The sequence below is a fragment of the Rhyacophila brunnea genome, unplaced genomic scaffold, assembly GCF_057557595.1.
Source record: "Rhyacophila brunnea isolate RB1 unplaced genomic scaffold, BYU_Rbru_1.0 scaffold_8, whole genome shotgun sequence".
Taxonomy (NCBI): Eukaryota; Metazoa; Arthropoda; class Insecta; order Trichoptera; family Rhyacophilidae; genus Rhyacophila; species Rhyacophila brunnea.
Window position 1 is genome coordinate 37,047,742 of NW_028233350.1, and position 17,781 is coordinate 37,065,522.

Here is a 17,781-nt window from a genome sequence, read left to right on the forward strand (position 1 = left end):
TAGCTCTGTGGTCATTTATTTCTTTCAGATATCACCGTACAACTTCATTTGTTCAGCTAGTATCTACTAACGATATGGTTATCTCGTTGTCATCGTCAGCTTTTTAACACTATGCTTATCCGTTGGTTTCTTTTGCGGTCTTTCCGCATTATAAAAGCATGAAAATTTATATGCAATATTGTGCTACTCTTAAAAAACAGTTTTTTATTACTTTATATTTTATTATATTTTGGATAAATGTCATAGTCAGTTACATAAAGCCTGAATACAAATTATGGAATGAAATCAATCAAGGTATATGAATAATTAAAACACGTCCAATGTGGTAAGATCTAGTGAGTCGAGGATTTGAGGCCATAAAGCACGAATACAACTAAAGTAATGATTCAAATACCGGCTGCGCATTATATTTTGTTGCATGCAGGCGCGTTGCTCGGATTTGCCATAGTATTGGTATGGTTGATGTAAAAATACAATATTCCCGACTCGCTACAATATTTGCCTCTATAACTACTGCCAATCATTGCTTAAGTGGGATTGTTTTCTTTATAATTTTTTTATACATTATTATCTGCGTAGTAGAATACCTCATGATTATTTTTAACTGATACTACAGTTCGATCATTTTTATAATTATTTAGTTGAATAGAATAGAATTAGTTTGTAACATCATCAGTTTATCAGAAATATATTTTTTATTTTTATTATTTTAAAATAAAAATGTTGTATATCCCCGAAAAAAGGTCATTACTATCGATTTTCATTTGCGAAAGAAATTTGAAACATTTAATTCGTTAGAATAATTGCTTTAATTATTAAAATAAAATTATGTTTCCAAAAACTACATGAACTTAATGTTTTTGTAGTTACTTATGTGAGATACGATCTAAAAAATAGTATGTAGTTTACTTATTTTTGTGTTTTTTTTATGCATACTCTTTGTTTGTTAAATTTGTATAATGAAATGCAAATTCATCAGGGTAATAAACATAGTTACTGAAGTTATAGCATTTAACTTCGGATAAATAGTTCATTGTTTTAGTTTGTATTAATTGGGTATTTATTTTGGGTTGTAGCTGTATCGAATAATTTGGAATATAAATAGAAAGAGCCTTTATACGTTATTACATTTTTTAGCAAAAGCATGAAGCATAGTTAAGTTGGTACACTGCACAAATATTAACATCGCTCTGTTGGCATTCTGATTTTCTAACACACTCAATGGCTACAATGTTTGTTTTATGTTGTGTTTGATTACAATGCCTTACTGCAGTGCCAATGTGTGAGTGTAGTAGATCACAGCCTACTTGGTGTTGGACATGCCTGAACTAAGAGAATTTTTAGCTATTGTCAAACTGATTACTATTTTATGCAATGGAAAATATAATTTCTTTCAACTCAAATGCAAGAAAAGGTAGGTACAGGGCAACAGAAGAATGGGAAAAAAATATTACGTGATGTTCGTAAAATTCACTAAAATAAAAATAATTATATTTTTTTGTATTTTTTATCAAAGTTATAATTAATTGCTAAGCTGCATTACTTTACTATCGTGATTCGTTTAATAGCTTTTTAAGTGAATATTCATTTTATGGTCACTAAAACTGATGTATTCTATGAATACTGAAAAAGCTTTTGAACCAATGTTTGATTTATTAATGCAAAGGTTATGTTATTGGCTACATACATCAACAGGAAATCTAATAGCATTTCAAGTGCTTTACATTTTGCTTCCCAAAGTTATGAATCGCGGCCCCTGGCACACAATGTCATATTTCAGTAAAACTACAAATATTTATTAATGAATATTTTTTTACAATTATATCTAAATATTTAAAATGGTCAGATAAGAATATACTTAACAATGTTAAAATATTTATATTGACCGAAAAGTCGATACAATATTATGTAAGTATGCTCTGTCTACTGTCACGATGGTGATCGCGGCGATGCATATTTCGCCCCCCCCCCCCCCCCCCCCCCAGCCTTCTACCATATACTGTGGAATCAATATACAACAGTCACAAAGCTTAGAATCAAGTAGGTATATTTTATAAGAACGGCATTTTCTTAATCAGTAAAATAATATTTTATTACGTAGGCTCACGTATCTCAAGAAGAATAATTGAAATAAAATTAAATTTTACGAAAAAAATATTTCAGAATTTTAGATAAGGTAACTGTAAGAATATTTGTACTTTGCAAAAGCACCATTATGACAATAATAATACACAAAATAGCGTATTTTTTATTTATCATACTACAATACAAGCACATGTCATGTCTTTCAACTAAGATTTTGGAAGATTGCCTGCGAATTACCATTTCTAACATTTAACCAAATTTTGATTTGGTTTGTAAAAACATGAACTACATCCCTCTGATTAATTTGTTTTTATATGCTTCATGTACAGTACTTTTTTCTTATTGTATTTTGTTTGCGATAAATATATATATGTACTTACCTATATATAGTAATAAAATGCTAATAAATAAAACTTTTTTTTTCTTTTATTTTGTTAACTGTCAATTCATGGTGGAACTGCATTGTATTGTTGTTTTTATTTAATAAAACGCAATTTTTTTATAGTACTTATTCCACTTTTAATTAATATTTCAGGACCGGTTTCGTCCGCCTCTGTGGGACATTTTCAACTGAATTTCAGTTTCAGTTGAAAATGTCCCACTGAGGCGGACGAAACCGGTCCTGATATATTAATTAAAAGTGGAATAAGTACTATAAAAAAATTGCGTTTTATTAAAAAAAAACAACAAATAAAACTTTTGATAACTAAAAGAATTTAGTTTTCGGTGGAGAGGTCCGGATTTTATCTTTTTCAAATTTTGATGGCCGTGATATAAAAAAGGTTTGGGAAGCACTTCTTTACAACATATTAAATTGGTTGACGTCATACCGTGAAGATTTTTTTAAGAATTCTCTCCAACAGTAATAAAACTATATGAAAACACGTTGAGCAACCAACTAAGTACATAGTTAAGAATGAATTAAGGGAAAAACATATAGGTATATTTTATAGTCAATACAATGTGCAATCTTAATAAAAAGTATTTCTCTATAATATAAAAACATAAACTAAAACTAGATTATAAAATAAAGACTATGGGGCGGCATTTTGAATATACTTAAGGGTGATACTTTGCCTAAGTATGTCTCTGGGTTTAAAAAAATATGCGATGCTATTCGACAGGTCTACCAATCTCACGAACTGGTATTCTGTTAAGGCACCAAAGTGAAATAAGTACAAGACATTTGCATTAACCTATCGATAAGTTATCAGGAAAATATTATTTTTGGCAACAGTTAATTAAGTAGATTTTCTGGTTCACCATCAATTTCTAAGATTATCTATTGTTTCTAGATTTTTATATATAAAAAAATGTAATTTATTTTACTTGGCGTGTTTTCTGCGTTAGTAACGATAACGCTACAATCCAATATATTACTTTTTCATAATTATTTCTGTAAGATTTTCTGTATAGATATGTTTCACATTTCGAAACAATTTAGTATTAAGTAGCTTATCAAACTTTTTTATATTTAAAATATAGCTTTGTTTTAAAATATTTAACTTGGCGTGAGATTTTGTATTAATTTCCGGACAGCGGATTTCGTGAAAACATAATAAACGCCACTTTGGCCGCTTTATTATTTACGAGGCCAACGTGCAAGCGCAAATAAATTACGCAACACGCAATATAAAATTATGACACGTGCAAATCCACATGTAATTTGTAAAAGATAATAATGCGGCATCAATAAAACATACTACAATGTTTTCATACTATTACATCTGCAACGCGATTAAAAAAGCATCATAGTAAAACAAACTACATAAATATAATATATGGTCTAGTCTCAGGAAATAAAAACAAGAATTGAGAGAGCAAGGAGTGCTTTTCTAAAAATTAGACGCCTCCTTAGCAATTGAGACCTTAACCTACATTTGAAACTGCGTATGATTTGCAGTTATGTTCTCTAAACCCTTTTCTCTGGTATGGAGGTATGGACTCTAAACCAGTATATGTCACGTAGAGTTAAAATTTTCAAGATGTTGTTATATAGAGTATAAACACGTATTATTCTAGTGCGTAAGGTGCAGACCTTTCATCCAGGGGCTCCGGGTTCGATTCCCGGTGAGGTCACAATATATTTACGTGATTTTCTCCTGGGTGTTAGTAATTGTTTCACTTATATTATTGACTAGCTGACCCGGCGAACTTCGTACCGCCTCAGAATCAATATACTTGTGTTAACTTATTAGCTGAATTATATTCAGTTTTTTATTAAGTCAAAATGAATACTCAAAATGAATAAGTTCAATAAATGTGCAAAAATAAAATCAAAATGAAAAGTATTTTAATCACATTAAACTGTACACCCACGATGACCGCGTAGATTAAGCGCCCGTCTATAGTGTCGAGGGTCCCAGGTTCGAATCCTGGGTCTGGCAAGTTCACATATTGTTTTTCAATTTGTGCATTAGTCAGAGTATTGTCCTAATACGTTGAGCAAGTGGCTGACATCCATTTTTTGTAAAAATAAAATCTGTTAATACAAACCTCCACTTTGTGGAGGCCCATATGATTCTATTAAGATCGGACATGGTCAAAAGAAATAAAAGAATGTAATTCACGTGGCAGCAAGGCTTTGTTGAAGCGAATCGAAATGATTCGCGTAGCATTGTTGCACTACTTTCTGTTAAACTATTTGCTGGATGGGTTGCACTTAGGTCGATTCCCTTCATTGAAGTACCTTGTGATATACGACATTTTTCGTTTTGTTTTCAGGTGCGAAAACAAATAAAGCAGATGGTTTGCCGACACATGAATATTTTACGTACAATCAAGGATTGGTCTTGTAATTTGTTGATCGTCATGCCGAATGCAAGACGAATTGGAAATTGAATTCGTTTAAACTCGAATGTCATATCGGTTGGGATCATCGAAATTCTCCGAATGAGAACTTCCTCACCTTTGAACATTCCTTTGATTATCGTCGCGTGAATCAAATTGCCCATGAGTTTTCTCACCACCAAACGCGTTCCGTTACATAGTTTCAGATTTCAAAGCAGTTTTTAGCAAAGCAGAGTTTAAAAATTCAGTTGGATAGTTGGTTGCTTCGTCTTCGTTTGGTACACAGTCGATAGATTTGAAGGAATGCAGTGGACCAACGATTTGATTTTGAATTGTGAAGTTTAAGTGATCCACATCTTTGTTCTTTGCCGCAAGAATGCTCGTTCACTCAACCAATTGTGATTTTTGTGGTTAGCAATGATATTCGGTAACACTTTGTTGATGAGTTCGTCCATAGTTGAGACTAAATTGCAAAAATTCAGCGAAAACGAAATCAATCCGTTCGATTCATCGACAGCAACACGGCCGTTACCGATAGTCAGCAATTGCTTGGAGAAATCTTCGGCAGATGGATCGTTTAGCAATGCAATTCGCATGTTTGTCGTCAGCTGAAGTTTCTTCACATAGCGCCACAGAGTCGATGATTTGAGGCAAGCATTTATTTCATCGGCAGCGGCCGATCTTGGAATGACTGGTAGTGTTTGGCGGAAATCGCCAGATAGTAGAATCATTGCGCCTCCAAAACTTCTTGAGTCGTTACGCAGATCTTTCATAGTTCGATTAAGTGCTTTCAATGCGAGTTTGTGCGCCATTGTGCATTCATCCCAGGTGATGATTTTATTTGCTAACAAAACTTCGGCCATTACTGAGTGTTTCGCAATGTTGCATGTCGGTTTTTCAGTCGTTTGCAGGTTTAAGGGCAATTTCAACTTTAAATGAGGCGTTCGGCATCCTTCTAGCAACGTGGCCGCTATCCCAGAAGAAGCATTTGCTACAGCATTTTCAGATCTCGCACTCACAGTATCCAAAATCAATGACATGAGGAATGTCTTCATACTTCCACCGGGCGCCTCGAGGAAAAATAAGCCACCATTTTCATCATTAATTGCCTTCATTGATGTATCGTACACGTCTTTCTGTTGGGGGTTCAACAGTGGTACATTCGTTCGAACTGATTGGTTCAATGCATCTCGATCATAATATTCACATTCATGTTCCAATTCTCGATTGAAAGCGTCGTACATTCCACGATGTGGCGTTGGCATTCCTAACTAACAAATTGCTGCACATGTCTTCGGTCAAAAGCAAAGCCTGGTTATGTATCTCCTCATTCACCTCGAGATCGGGATTCTCTGAACTGACACAAATTCAATGTAAAATGTTTTCTGACATGTAATCCTTGTATTTGTTCTACAGTTCAGGTGGATTCGATGGGAAGCATGTCGAAATAATGATAGTAAATAAAGTGCGTATCTGACTTAGAGATGCAGAAACAATTGCTTCAGTGATTGTCATATCGCAATGAGTATTGTTTTCAAGCAAATTGAGCTGTTGACATGAAGCACGAAATGTTGGGCACACTACACCATTGACAGTTAGACATTTCGACTATCATTCTTTCTTTTGTTTGTTTGTTTCTTGTTTATTGTTTCTGTCATGTATCAGAGATGGCGTTGTATAGGGATTTATTTTTTTTGTGATTTTCTTTTATTTTCGAATGCGCGAATGTTTCATTGTTCAAAATGTCAAAATGTATAAGAAAATTAATTTTATTCATAATTTTCTTTTCCGTAAATTTTTCCGATGTTTTAATAGTTATTCTGCTATTTGTGGCTGAGACAAATCCAACAAATCAAAGATCGTAAAAATCGGTCCAGCCGTTCTCGAGTTATAAATGGTGTAACTAACCCGACTTTCTTTTATATATATAGATTACACTACTATTATTAAGCCTCGTGGCCTGTCGTAGTGTTAAAAATAATATATATCTCTTGATCTAGGATCATGACCACTTTTAAATTTTGTCATCTTTTGAGCGACCAAGACTTTCCATTCTTCTCGGTCTTCCGCTTCTCGCAGGGCAGAATGAATGGTGTCCCCAGTCAGGTCTTTCACTTGGTCGCTCCGGCGCGTAGACGCTGTTCCTTTGCTTCGCTTTCCCTGGAGGCCACCCATAATCACCAGTCTCTATCAGATATACATTGATACGAAATAATGCAAGAAATCAATAATCCGGTAAAGTTATAGAGTTGAAACCGCTTAACCCAACTCGCTGCCATTTTTCCCGTGCCAAAGTTTTGTTACTTCAATCAATATCAATGTCCTATATTTCTAGTGAAAAGTCAAATATACATAAGGTACTTAATATTTAATTACCCCGAATTCGTGGTTTTAAATTAAAGTATAAGGAAACCCTCTCACATTACATAACCCTTCCATATAAATATATAGGACATCACCACTCATTCATAACAAATCAATGTGGCAAGGATTATCTCGACTTATATGTAACTATAGTAATTTATGGAAATCACTTATTCCATGCAATTAGACAGATGATCTGCAATTTAAAATGACTTGCAGCTACTAATTTAATCAAGTCTCAAACTTTTATTCAGGTTTACTTTCATATATTATGTTTACTCCGTCTACACACATGAAAGTTTCGTGTTATAATATGTCGTGATTTTTTACCATAACATTTACTTACCAATGTTATCACGTGAACTAAATTATTTTAACAATATCTAAACTACTGAAGTTGAATACAAAGTTATTATTAAACAAAATAAAACAGAAATATTACAACATTGAATTATTACAACTGTAAACGAAGTAAATCGAGAAACTAGTTTCAAAATGGTTTTATATGTAGTCAGACTATTATTTTTTATCAAATACAATACATTATTTTATTAATTAAGCTCTAACTCAAGATGTAAAACATATTTATTAAACTAACTTAGGTTCGAATATTTTTAAATTGAATAAGTAAGGTTAACTCATGCAATCATTATCAAAGTTTAATATAATATATACAAACAAAACGGTTACCAAAATTATTATACTAGTTGAAAAACAGATTAAAAAATATTTATCAAATTATGCAAAAGTAATTTCACAATTTAAATATGAAGCCATATATTATGTAGGTATGTAACTTAGAATTTAATATGAATTTACTTAAGTATAGTAAAGTATTATTAATTCATATGTTGCTTTAATTATGTGGTGTAATTGAAATGTTTAAACTATTTTTAATAATATTAACCCTCAGTATGTACAGGTATATATTATTATAAATTTGTTACAAATGACTGATTTTCGTAAGTTTTGTACTATTGCCCTAATAATTATGGATAGTAAATTATTATTTTATTTCTAAGTATAACTTTACCTAAATATTACAATCTACTCTTTTGAACAATATACGTAGGTAGGTTCAATTCCGCTGTTCCTATTTATTATGTTGTTATTTCCATAATCATTAATATTGTGTAACTGTAGAGCATACTTTCTGTATTTTATTCTGAACATGGTATATTACTATCAAGCATTTACAATATCTTGATTAATAAAAAGCTCATTATCATTTCATTTCCAAAAAAAAATAACACTTTTCAATGTCTGGAAAATTTTACTTACCTAATAATAATGCATGGTTACGATATTTTATTAAGAAACTCTGACCTATAACAGTAGTATAATATTCACCATAAACAAAACCTGATTCATTGAAGCCAATCGATATGAAATAGTGTTAAAACCTCATTAATTTGTATTTATGGTACTGTTTCAATGAATAATAATTCATAAGATTTAAGAATTCAATATTATTTATACAATTTGCATAAAAAACATTGCATTTTTAAATTCGCTGTATAATTTACTGAAAAAAGTTAAAGTATAGTTTAATAAAAATATTGGCATGCACGTTCAAACTAACATGTAGATAAATTCAGACGCTATCTATGAATCAATGTTAGAGCATATATTTTTGTTGTTAATGTAATTCAATAAAATATTGTTACTGAATTGTTATTGAATTTAAAAGCGGGCGATTCAGCTACTGCAATTTGATGATTACACACAAAACTTTCCATTCGCTGAGAAGCCACAAGCCAGTGACTATTTTGACAGAACGCAGTTGGTTTTTTTACCGAGAGGTTGGTACTGCGCTCTACCGCGCAGACGCAGTAGGCCCACACGCCGGCGTGTAGCGTGTAAATGACCGGCTTTCAATTTTTCTCGGCAGTGTTTACAACCTGCTTATTAGCTTATTCGATGATTACACTGGGCGACTTTACAGGCAGATTGTTAATTTGCCAATAAACAGCTCGTAAAGAAACTCAATGTAATTGAGGCTTTAGTAATGAAGATAATTTAATATTTTTATTTAAAATTATCAAAGATCGTCGCCAATAAATTAATTTGAAATAACACTTCAAATTAATTGTTAAGAAATGTTTGCGTGTCTGTAAAATTGTGTTAATTGTTTAATTTAATTTCGGTTGATGTGATTCTTAGCTACATTTGATTCAAAAAATGTATTTTTCGCATACCTATGTATGTTTCTAATACTTTATGTAATTTTAAGTTTTTATTATGAATCCTTGAAATAATAAATTATGGGTTTAACATTACGACATAGTTATTGTTATAGTAAATAGATTTTACCATATTTACATAATATTGTGTGATACTAACATAGATACAAATGCGTAAAAAACTTGTTTTATGCCTTATTTGTACATCACCATAGTAACATTGGAGTGAATATTGAGTTATAAAATGTCGTTTTACCAATAACGCAACGCATTTGCATAATACCGGATAGAAATAACTGTGTTTATAGCTGGATAACTTCTCGAGTATAATCCGTAATAATTTTTGATTCCGTAGTGCTATGTTTACAAGTGACTTTTACGGAAAATTTTCACGAAATAATCATTCATACGAAATTTTATTAGAGCCATAACCTGCAGCAGTATTCACGCATATTATATTGATTTTTCTCGTAGAGTTTATTTTTTTTACTTACCCGTGTATATTGGTTAGATGAGACATAACTCATTATTAACCGATGGATCAGTCATCGTTAATTACATACTGTATGAAGACTTTGTTTAGTTTTTTTGTATCCTTCGTTCACGTCATTAGACTCATTCAATTCGTTAACCCATCGGATAATTGAATGATACCATAATAATATTTATTATTGCATCGTGATTATAAATGGCTCGTGAACTTTGTCTTTTAGCCTACACTAACATCAACGTGTATGTAACATCATCAGAAGCTAAAGCTAAGGTTTTATTTTAAACTTATATTCTTCTTAATATCATTATCGTATTTATATAGGACGTATCTATAAGAACTGACAGTTTTTAATTTGTTACTATTTTGTGTGGTGTCACTTTTTTATTTCAAATTTAACATATATAGTCTAAAATTATGAACGAGTAGGTAGTCCTGAAAATTATACAATACAACAAAAATATATATCAAAATAGTGTTTAAACTGAAATAATTGTGCTGTGAAAATTTCGTGACATTTCCGGATAAAACCAAGTACCACCAATCAAATAAAATGGTTACAAAAATAAACAAAACAGCAGGATTTGAGAATTTGAAATTCCTCCAGTGATTTATAAAAAAAAAACAATTTGAAAAAGTTACGGCTTGGTGTGGTTTCTATGCAGGAAGTGTTATCGGACCGCACGGATTTGCGCTAATTGCGGGTCTTTTCGGATGTTACTGTATTAAAAATTCTTTATAATTCTTTAGTAAGAAACCAGCTTAAGAGTAGGTTGATTGTTTGGGCCCCGTATCAGTTGAAATATGACCTTATGGTGGAGCGAGTTCAAAAGAATTTTTTGACACTCCTTTATTTAAGGTTATATGGATACTATCCGTGGCTTTATCCAACTGACTTTTTCTTAGGTATACTTACATACTGTAGTTTAAGTGCTAGACGATATCAATATTTGGCCACGTATTTTTTCGACTTATACGTGGCGTAAATGAGAACTCTGCCATTATTGGTAGTATTTACTTGTGTGTCCCTGATAATTATCTTAGAAATCGGGAGCATCAGTTGCTTGTTCTCCCGAGGAGCAGAACTAACCTGCCATTGGTGATGCCAATTTGGGAGGGCAATAACTCTGTTCAGCCAAATCGCTTCGGATGTTGATATATTTCATCTACGTGAGGATGAGTATAGGTGGACGTTGTTTTATAAATTCTTAAAATAGGGTCTGCTTAACTCATCCGGTGTACTTTCTTGTACCTATATAATTAATATTTTTTGTATTTACACATTTCTACTGTTTAATAACTTAATACTGATCTATCTCTTTTTTATGTAAAACTGTTTTAATAATATTTCTTTGTTTCTAAATGTCACATTGTGAACATCTTAAACTTATAATTTGTAATGCCCACAATATGTAATTGAAATTGAAAACACAGGAGTTATTGCAGAGCATGTTTCCTGCGGGTCTATTCTATACAAAAGGCGACTATCGACCGCTAACGTGCTAACGTGATGATGTGTTAGTATTTATTACATACATTTTATATTGAAATATTATAATTGTAATTGTATTGTGATCAGTTAATCAGTCGAAACTGTCTCTCTCTTGCTCTCCCTCTATCGCCCATGCTCTAAATTTTAGCACAAGCAGGGGGCATGCCGTTAAAATATAGCATTTATTGCAACAATTAATACCAGCTAATTGTAATTGTTATAATACGTATTAATAATTTGATACAAACATACCCTAGTTAGCGGTTTTAGCGGACGAAAGCAGCCTTTTGTATAGAATAGACCCGCTGGTCGTATTATTTTCCGTTTTAGCGAGATCGTTCGATTAAAAACCATTTGACTTTTTCATTTGTAATTTCTTTCAATATCCATAGCCAAATCTTGAATGAATGGATACCTAGCAATCATTCGTAAAATAATCCGTTAAATCTTCCATTCATGCATCATATTCTGCTTCAAGGAAAACCCCTTATTCTACAAATAGCCTTTTCGTTTATGATAGAATTATCAAGTTGACAACAATAAGTCTATTGACATTCTTACACGTGTTGCGTGTTGTAAAATATTATTATCCAATTAAATTTCAAATATTAATAAGTCATTACAACTTTATATTTGTTACATAATATCGTCTCTGTTCTGGCAGAACACACTAACTGAAGAATACTAGTTTGGAGTAATTTGACTTTGAAGTTGTTAAAATGTTTGAAATGGTCTATCATGTGAGTTTATTAAGTAATCGTAAGAAGGATGACTTTAAAATAAAGACTGTTTATTTATTAAGAAGGTTTCCAGACGGTAAAGTTTGAAATAAGGAACATTTTGGTATAACTAACGCAATATCTAATTTTTTCGAATTAGTGTCTTCTGCCAGAACAGTGACAATACGCAGTCGATTTCTATTGAAAACAATTATAATGTTTTTTTCACAGGACTATAAAATTATCTACAAATTTAACTTGCAATACTACTTAAATGTTTTATTAATAATATCAATCCATCCAAATAATGTAATCAATCTTTCAATTTTAGGTGAGCATGCCAAGACTGACTACTGGAAAGCCAGTCGAATTGGCTACCCAGCGACAACTTGAGTGGGAAGCTGCGATGGAGGCTGTATTACGTGACCTCTCCACCCCCTCACCCGACCAGGCAAAGCCACCACTTGTACAGATCGTTATCTACGAGACTTCCGTTTGAAAGAGAGAAAAACAACGTAGAATCATTATGCAGACTTTCTCATATCAACCCTGTTGCTTGATTATTATTTTTTTCGATCGTGATGTAAATTTGAAACCGTGAATTTTATGAAGTGACTTGAAAAAGATTGATTTGTGAATTGTGCTCTGATGAAAAGAACAATATAATATTTAGACATTGCTAATTAAAACGTGATAATTGTGAGCTTTTTTTGTAAAATTCGATAGTTTAATAATATTATTTTCTTTAATTGGGTATAATTATTATTAAAACTATGAAAACACTTACAAAACTTTAAAATAGATTTAAATAAAGCTTATATGCGACATAGGATTACAACAGCAAACTGTATTTATAAAGTTTTCTTTTTATTTATATTATTTATAATTTAAAATTGAAAAATGGTTCGCAGTGTTTTTATAACCTTAGAATAATAATTTACAGTCGCAGGTCTCAGATTTTATTCCCGCATCTGACAAATTCACACAATACAGAATCAGAGTTTGTACCTAATAAGTTGAGCAATTGCAAATAGAATTAATAATTTACGATTTTATTTTAAATGTATTATGCTAATTAATTACCTACTCTCATATTTTTTTTAAGAATCATTGAACACTCATAATAATTTTATTCTAACATTAAAACATACCCAACAAAAATAACTATAAAAAATAAACGATTTATAATTATTGTCATGAATATTTTTTTTGATAATCACCAAAATTTTGCTTAAGCTTGACTTATGAGCGAATCTCATTTATAATAATTAAATATTATTGATTAATAGCCATTTGCATTATTCTCAGTAATTATGAAGGACGTACTAGTGTGACATTGAATAAAATAATAAAATGTATAAATTTATCTTTATAAATAAACAATGTATTTTTATACTACCCGTTAAATTTAATTGTACAATACTGATTTCTGGGTATAGAGATAAGTCATGGAAATTATTTAATAATATTTTATATTTAATTTAAATAATTTAGTAAAATATAAAAATATTCCCTTTATTTCATATTTTGATTATGGTTACAAAAATCTCATGATATGAATACATACATGTATTACCTACCTATATAATTATTGTTTTAATGGCAGAATGAATATGACAATGTTTAAATTGAACCAACTAGGAGTCGTATAGACTATAGAGATCACAACTGTATAGTGACGTAATACCGTAATATATAATATTGTCGTTTAACTTTATGTTGAATATTGAAAAAGAAATCGAAAGGAATTTCTCTTATCAATTTACGTTAAACCAATAGTCGTGAATAAGATGGCGTCAAGTGAATTTATTAGTTTTTACGTCTCCATAATGTCTGGTATTGTAAAAAATGCATTAAAACTAAACAAAAACGGTGTCAAACAATGTGTGCAAATCAGTGGCGCACCCAGGATTTAATATTGGGGGGGGCCAAGGAGGAGAATGTAAATTAGTCCTTTTCTTCTTCACAGCTTAATTTCTCGTTTATCGGTCTTTTGTCTATTGCACTCGTTGTACCTATACCATGGTCCATACATCCTGAAATGGGCCCTCCGGCTAGGATATTTGGCGGGCCCCCTACCTACCGCTAAGATTAAATGCAGTGTGAAACACTACATTAACGTTTTTCAAATTGTGTTTTAGTTCAAATTAAGGGTACTTATACAGTGAATTATTGGCGATTTTTAATACATTTACACATAGTAATCAAAAAATATGTTGCACAATTAAATAAGTAATTGAAAATATTCATGGCCATGAAGTATAATAAGCTAATTTATGATGTGTGTTTATCTCACTTATCTAGTCAACCCGACACGCAGGGCCCCTACAGCCCGGGCCCCCAGGCTAGAGCCCTGTCAGCCCTCCCCAGCCATGACCTACACCACTCCGGAATTCGGGTGGACACCGAGAATTTTTTAACAGTTCCTTTAGGTACCTATCGGGTTTCTAAAAAAACCTGACATTAGTGTTTCGAAATTTTTGTGCTAGAAATTAAAATCTAAGAAATTTTTCTAAAAAAGGTGCTGGAGAATTATTACAAATCATTTTTTGCCGTGTTTTATTGGCTTTCGATGTCAATGTTTAAAATCATTCTGATAATTTTCATGTTTGGGGGGTGCCAGGGCCCCTTGCCTCCCCCTGGCTGCGCCACTGGTGTAAACCATTCCGGAATTCGGGTGGACATCGAGAATTTTTTGATATTTCCATTAGAGTTTCTAAAAAAAACCGACATTAGTGTTTCGAAATTTTTGTGTTAGAAATTAAAATCTAAGAAATTTTTCTAAAGAGGGTGGTGGAGAATTTCAAATCATTTTTTGCCGTGTTTTTATTTGTCTAATCTATTGGCTTTCAATTTCAATGTTTTGGGGGGGGGGCTTTGCCCCCCCCCCTCCCCTGGGTCCGCCACTGGTGCAAATCAAGAAAGTTTGACGTACCGATACGAGTTGTTATTACTTTGGGTATTTTTCTCGGAAACAAGTTGTGTCGAATGTTGAACGTCTAAAGGATCTCAACCGCATTCAATTCAACTTGAAAGTTATTTGATTCCCATTTAACAATCATTGACTTTCAAATGTCATTCAATACACTGTTTAACGATAAAAATTGCCACGTGATAACACGAAAGAAGGGACGATGATGGTTGTTGAATGCATATGTGATACCAGTGTTCCAGTATATCTATGAGAAATGTCATCTGACAACGTCCAAAGATGTCTGAAATTAAGATATTAAATTTCAAGAACCTGATGCTCCTCGTTGTGGTAAATTTATCTTTTGTCTTGCCAAAAGGTGCAGGAAATGGCGCAACATTTTACCTACTTTTCCTATACTCAAATGCCGAGGAATAATTTAAGTATATTATATGTTGCAAACCAGTAAACTTCGTAGCATAATAGCACTTGTACCGGTAAATGGATTTATTGCCAGCAATAGCGTGTAAATTTAACTATCACGACAATAATTGTTAATACAAAAAAATGCTGATTGTTGCGACAAAATCATTTTTAAAGTATCAGCGAGGTGCATTTGTTGTTGTTTCGTGCATGATATATGTACTGCGCGATTAAGGGCTTGTCCATATGACCGCATGCGAGTGAATGTGAACACCTCATTGAGGTCACCTGTACATCGACCACGCGCGAAAAGTGACACGTGTCGGTTACATGTGGACAGCTCAATGAGTTCACATGTACCTGGAATGCGTGCGAGTTTTTAGGAGCGATTAAAATTGTGCCATCTGGACAAGGCATTAGTTTGTTTAGTTTGCCACTATCGCACCCATGATTGTTCTATCGCACATGTGAACATGTCGCAAAAGTTCAGAAGCCAATAAATTGTTTGATTCATGCATATAACGACAATAAAATGTTTAGATTTGAATTTTATTTTTAAGATCGCAATAATAGATACTTACTGCTAGCAGTGAATCCATACATGTGTAAATGGGCCATTTATAAGACTCTACTAAAAATTCTTTACGTAACCCAATTCGACTTCTTCAAGAAAGTCACAAAATATCACATTAAAATAAATTTTTCATGAGAGACTTGAAGTTTTTCCATCAAATTAATTCAAAAAAAAGGCATTATGTTTTATTGGTGGCATGATATTTTTTTTCTTATTCTCAAATTAAATATTTGTATGTGAATCCTCCTAATAAATACTACGAAATAATGATAGAAATAAATCTAAATAAAAAATATTTTCCATACTTAAGCACAATTTATCGCACAAATAATAAAATAAAAATCAATCCATGTAATTATTTCAACTCATCTACATAATATATGAAAAGTAAGAAGATATAAAACGATGTATTCTTAAATTGAGTTTTTTTTTAATTATTACTTAGTAAAGTCTAAAAAACTGTCCAATTTTCTGTTGAAGTATTATATTTTTAATTTACAAAATAAAAAATATGTACATACTGCCAATATCATTTAAAAGATTTGTGAATTCGATTTTTATATAACACGCTGTATTTAGTTATCATATATGAAAATTGGACAAACAAGTCATATTTTAACTGTTCCTGATAATTAAGATTTTTTCTTATTACGATTTTTTTTATAAAACTATGTATATATAGACTAGATCAATTAATAAGTAAAGTATTTTATTGTTAATATTAGATAAAAAAAAATATACGTACTTTCTTTATTATTTATCTCAATAAAACATAATATTATGACATTGTTGCAAATATCATTGCACCATAAAAATATTTATTATTGATTATTCAAATTACTGCAACCTTTAAATAAAATGTTTTGTAAAAATGTGCTCGTTTTATTTTTTGATGATATCCTTATAAACCAAAGATGATAAAAAAACCTTCTTCTATTATACAGATGAAGCCTAACTGTATAAAACTGAAGCATATAATAGGACCACTTGTCCACTCATTAAATTAGCTACAAATGACTGCACTGCAGGTTTATTTTCAGAGAACTTTGCACTACTTAACTGCTATGACATTTATTTGTCAATCTCCAGTGCGTATAAAAAGACAATTTGTCACGGTAAGTAAATAATCAGCCAATAATCTTAGACTATAGATACATCTAGACGCCACCCGTTGCATTGCTAAATAAAGCCGCGTGCCTTGCGTTTGATTTGTGGGCGAGCGAACGTATTCGTCTACAAATGTTCGACACCATAGACCATTTTGCTAGTGCTCGCCCAAAGTGCTCGCACTAGACGCTCAGAATTAAAATATACTTTTCTATTTTTTTAAGTTATATAGTATTTTTAAGCGGTCAAAATGCAACCATTAGGTAAAGATATCCATAATTAAAGTTATTTTAAAGAAACACTAGGTCACTGATATTAAAATCTATATATATAAAAGAAAGTCGGGTTAGTTACACCATTTATAACTCGAGAACGGCTGGACCGATTTTTACGATATTTGCATTGTTGGATTTGTCTCAGCCCCGAATAGCAGAATAATTATTAAAACATCGAAAAATTTCACGGGAAAAAAATTATGAAGAAAATTAATTTTCTCATACATTTTGACATTTTGAACAATGAACGCGCAATCGAAAATAAAACTGTGATTATTACTGTATCTGCTCAATGAAGTATATTTTTAATAAAAATTTTAATAAAAAGGAATAAAAAGAAGTGATTAAGGGGGGACATACTCAGCGTA

General features: G+C 31.7%; 1 protein-coding gene and 1 long non-coding RNA gene across 2 annotated transcripts in view; one reads left to right on the forward strand and one right to left on the reverse strand.

Moving 5' to 3' along the window:
• LOC147064183 (TWiK family of potassium channels protein 7) overlaps window positions 1–12,622 on the forward strand; it is a 165,010-nt gene extending 152,388 nt beyond the window's left edge. The window contains exon 7 of the mRNA XM_085959236.1: window positions 12,455–12,622. Within this exon, the coding sequence (XP_085815362.1) occupies window positions 12,455–12,622 (168 nt within the window). The remainder of the gene's footprint in view (window positions 1–12,454) is intronic.
• The window catches only part of LOC147064182 (uncharacterized), a 360,934-nt gene that overhangs the window by 173,316 nt on the left and 169,837 nt on the right, over window positions 1–17,781 (reverse strand). The window lies entirely within an intron of this gene.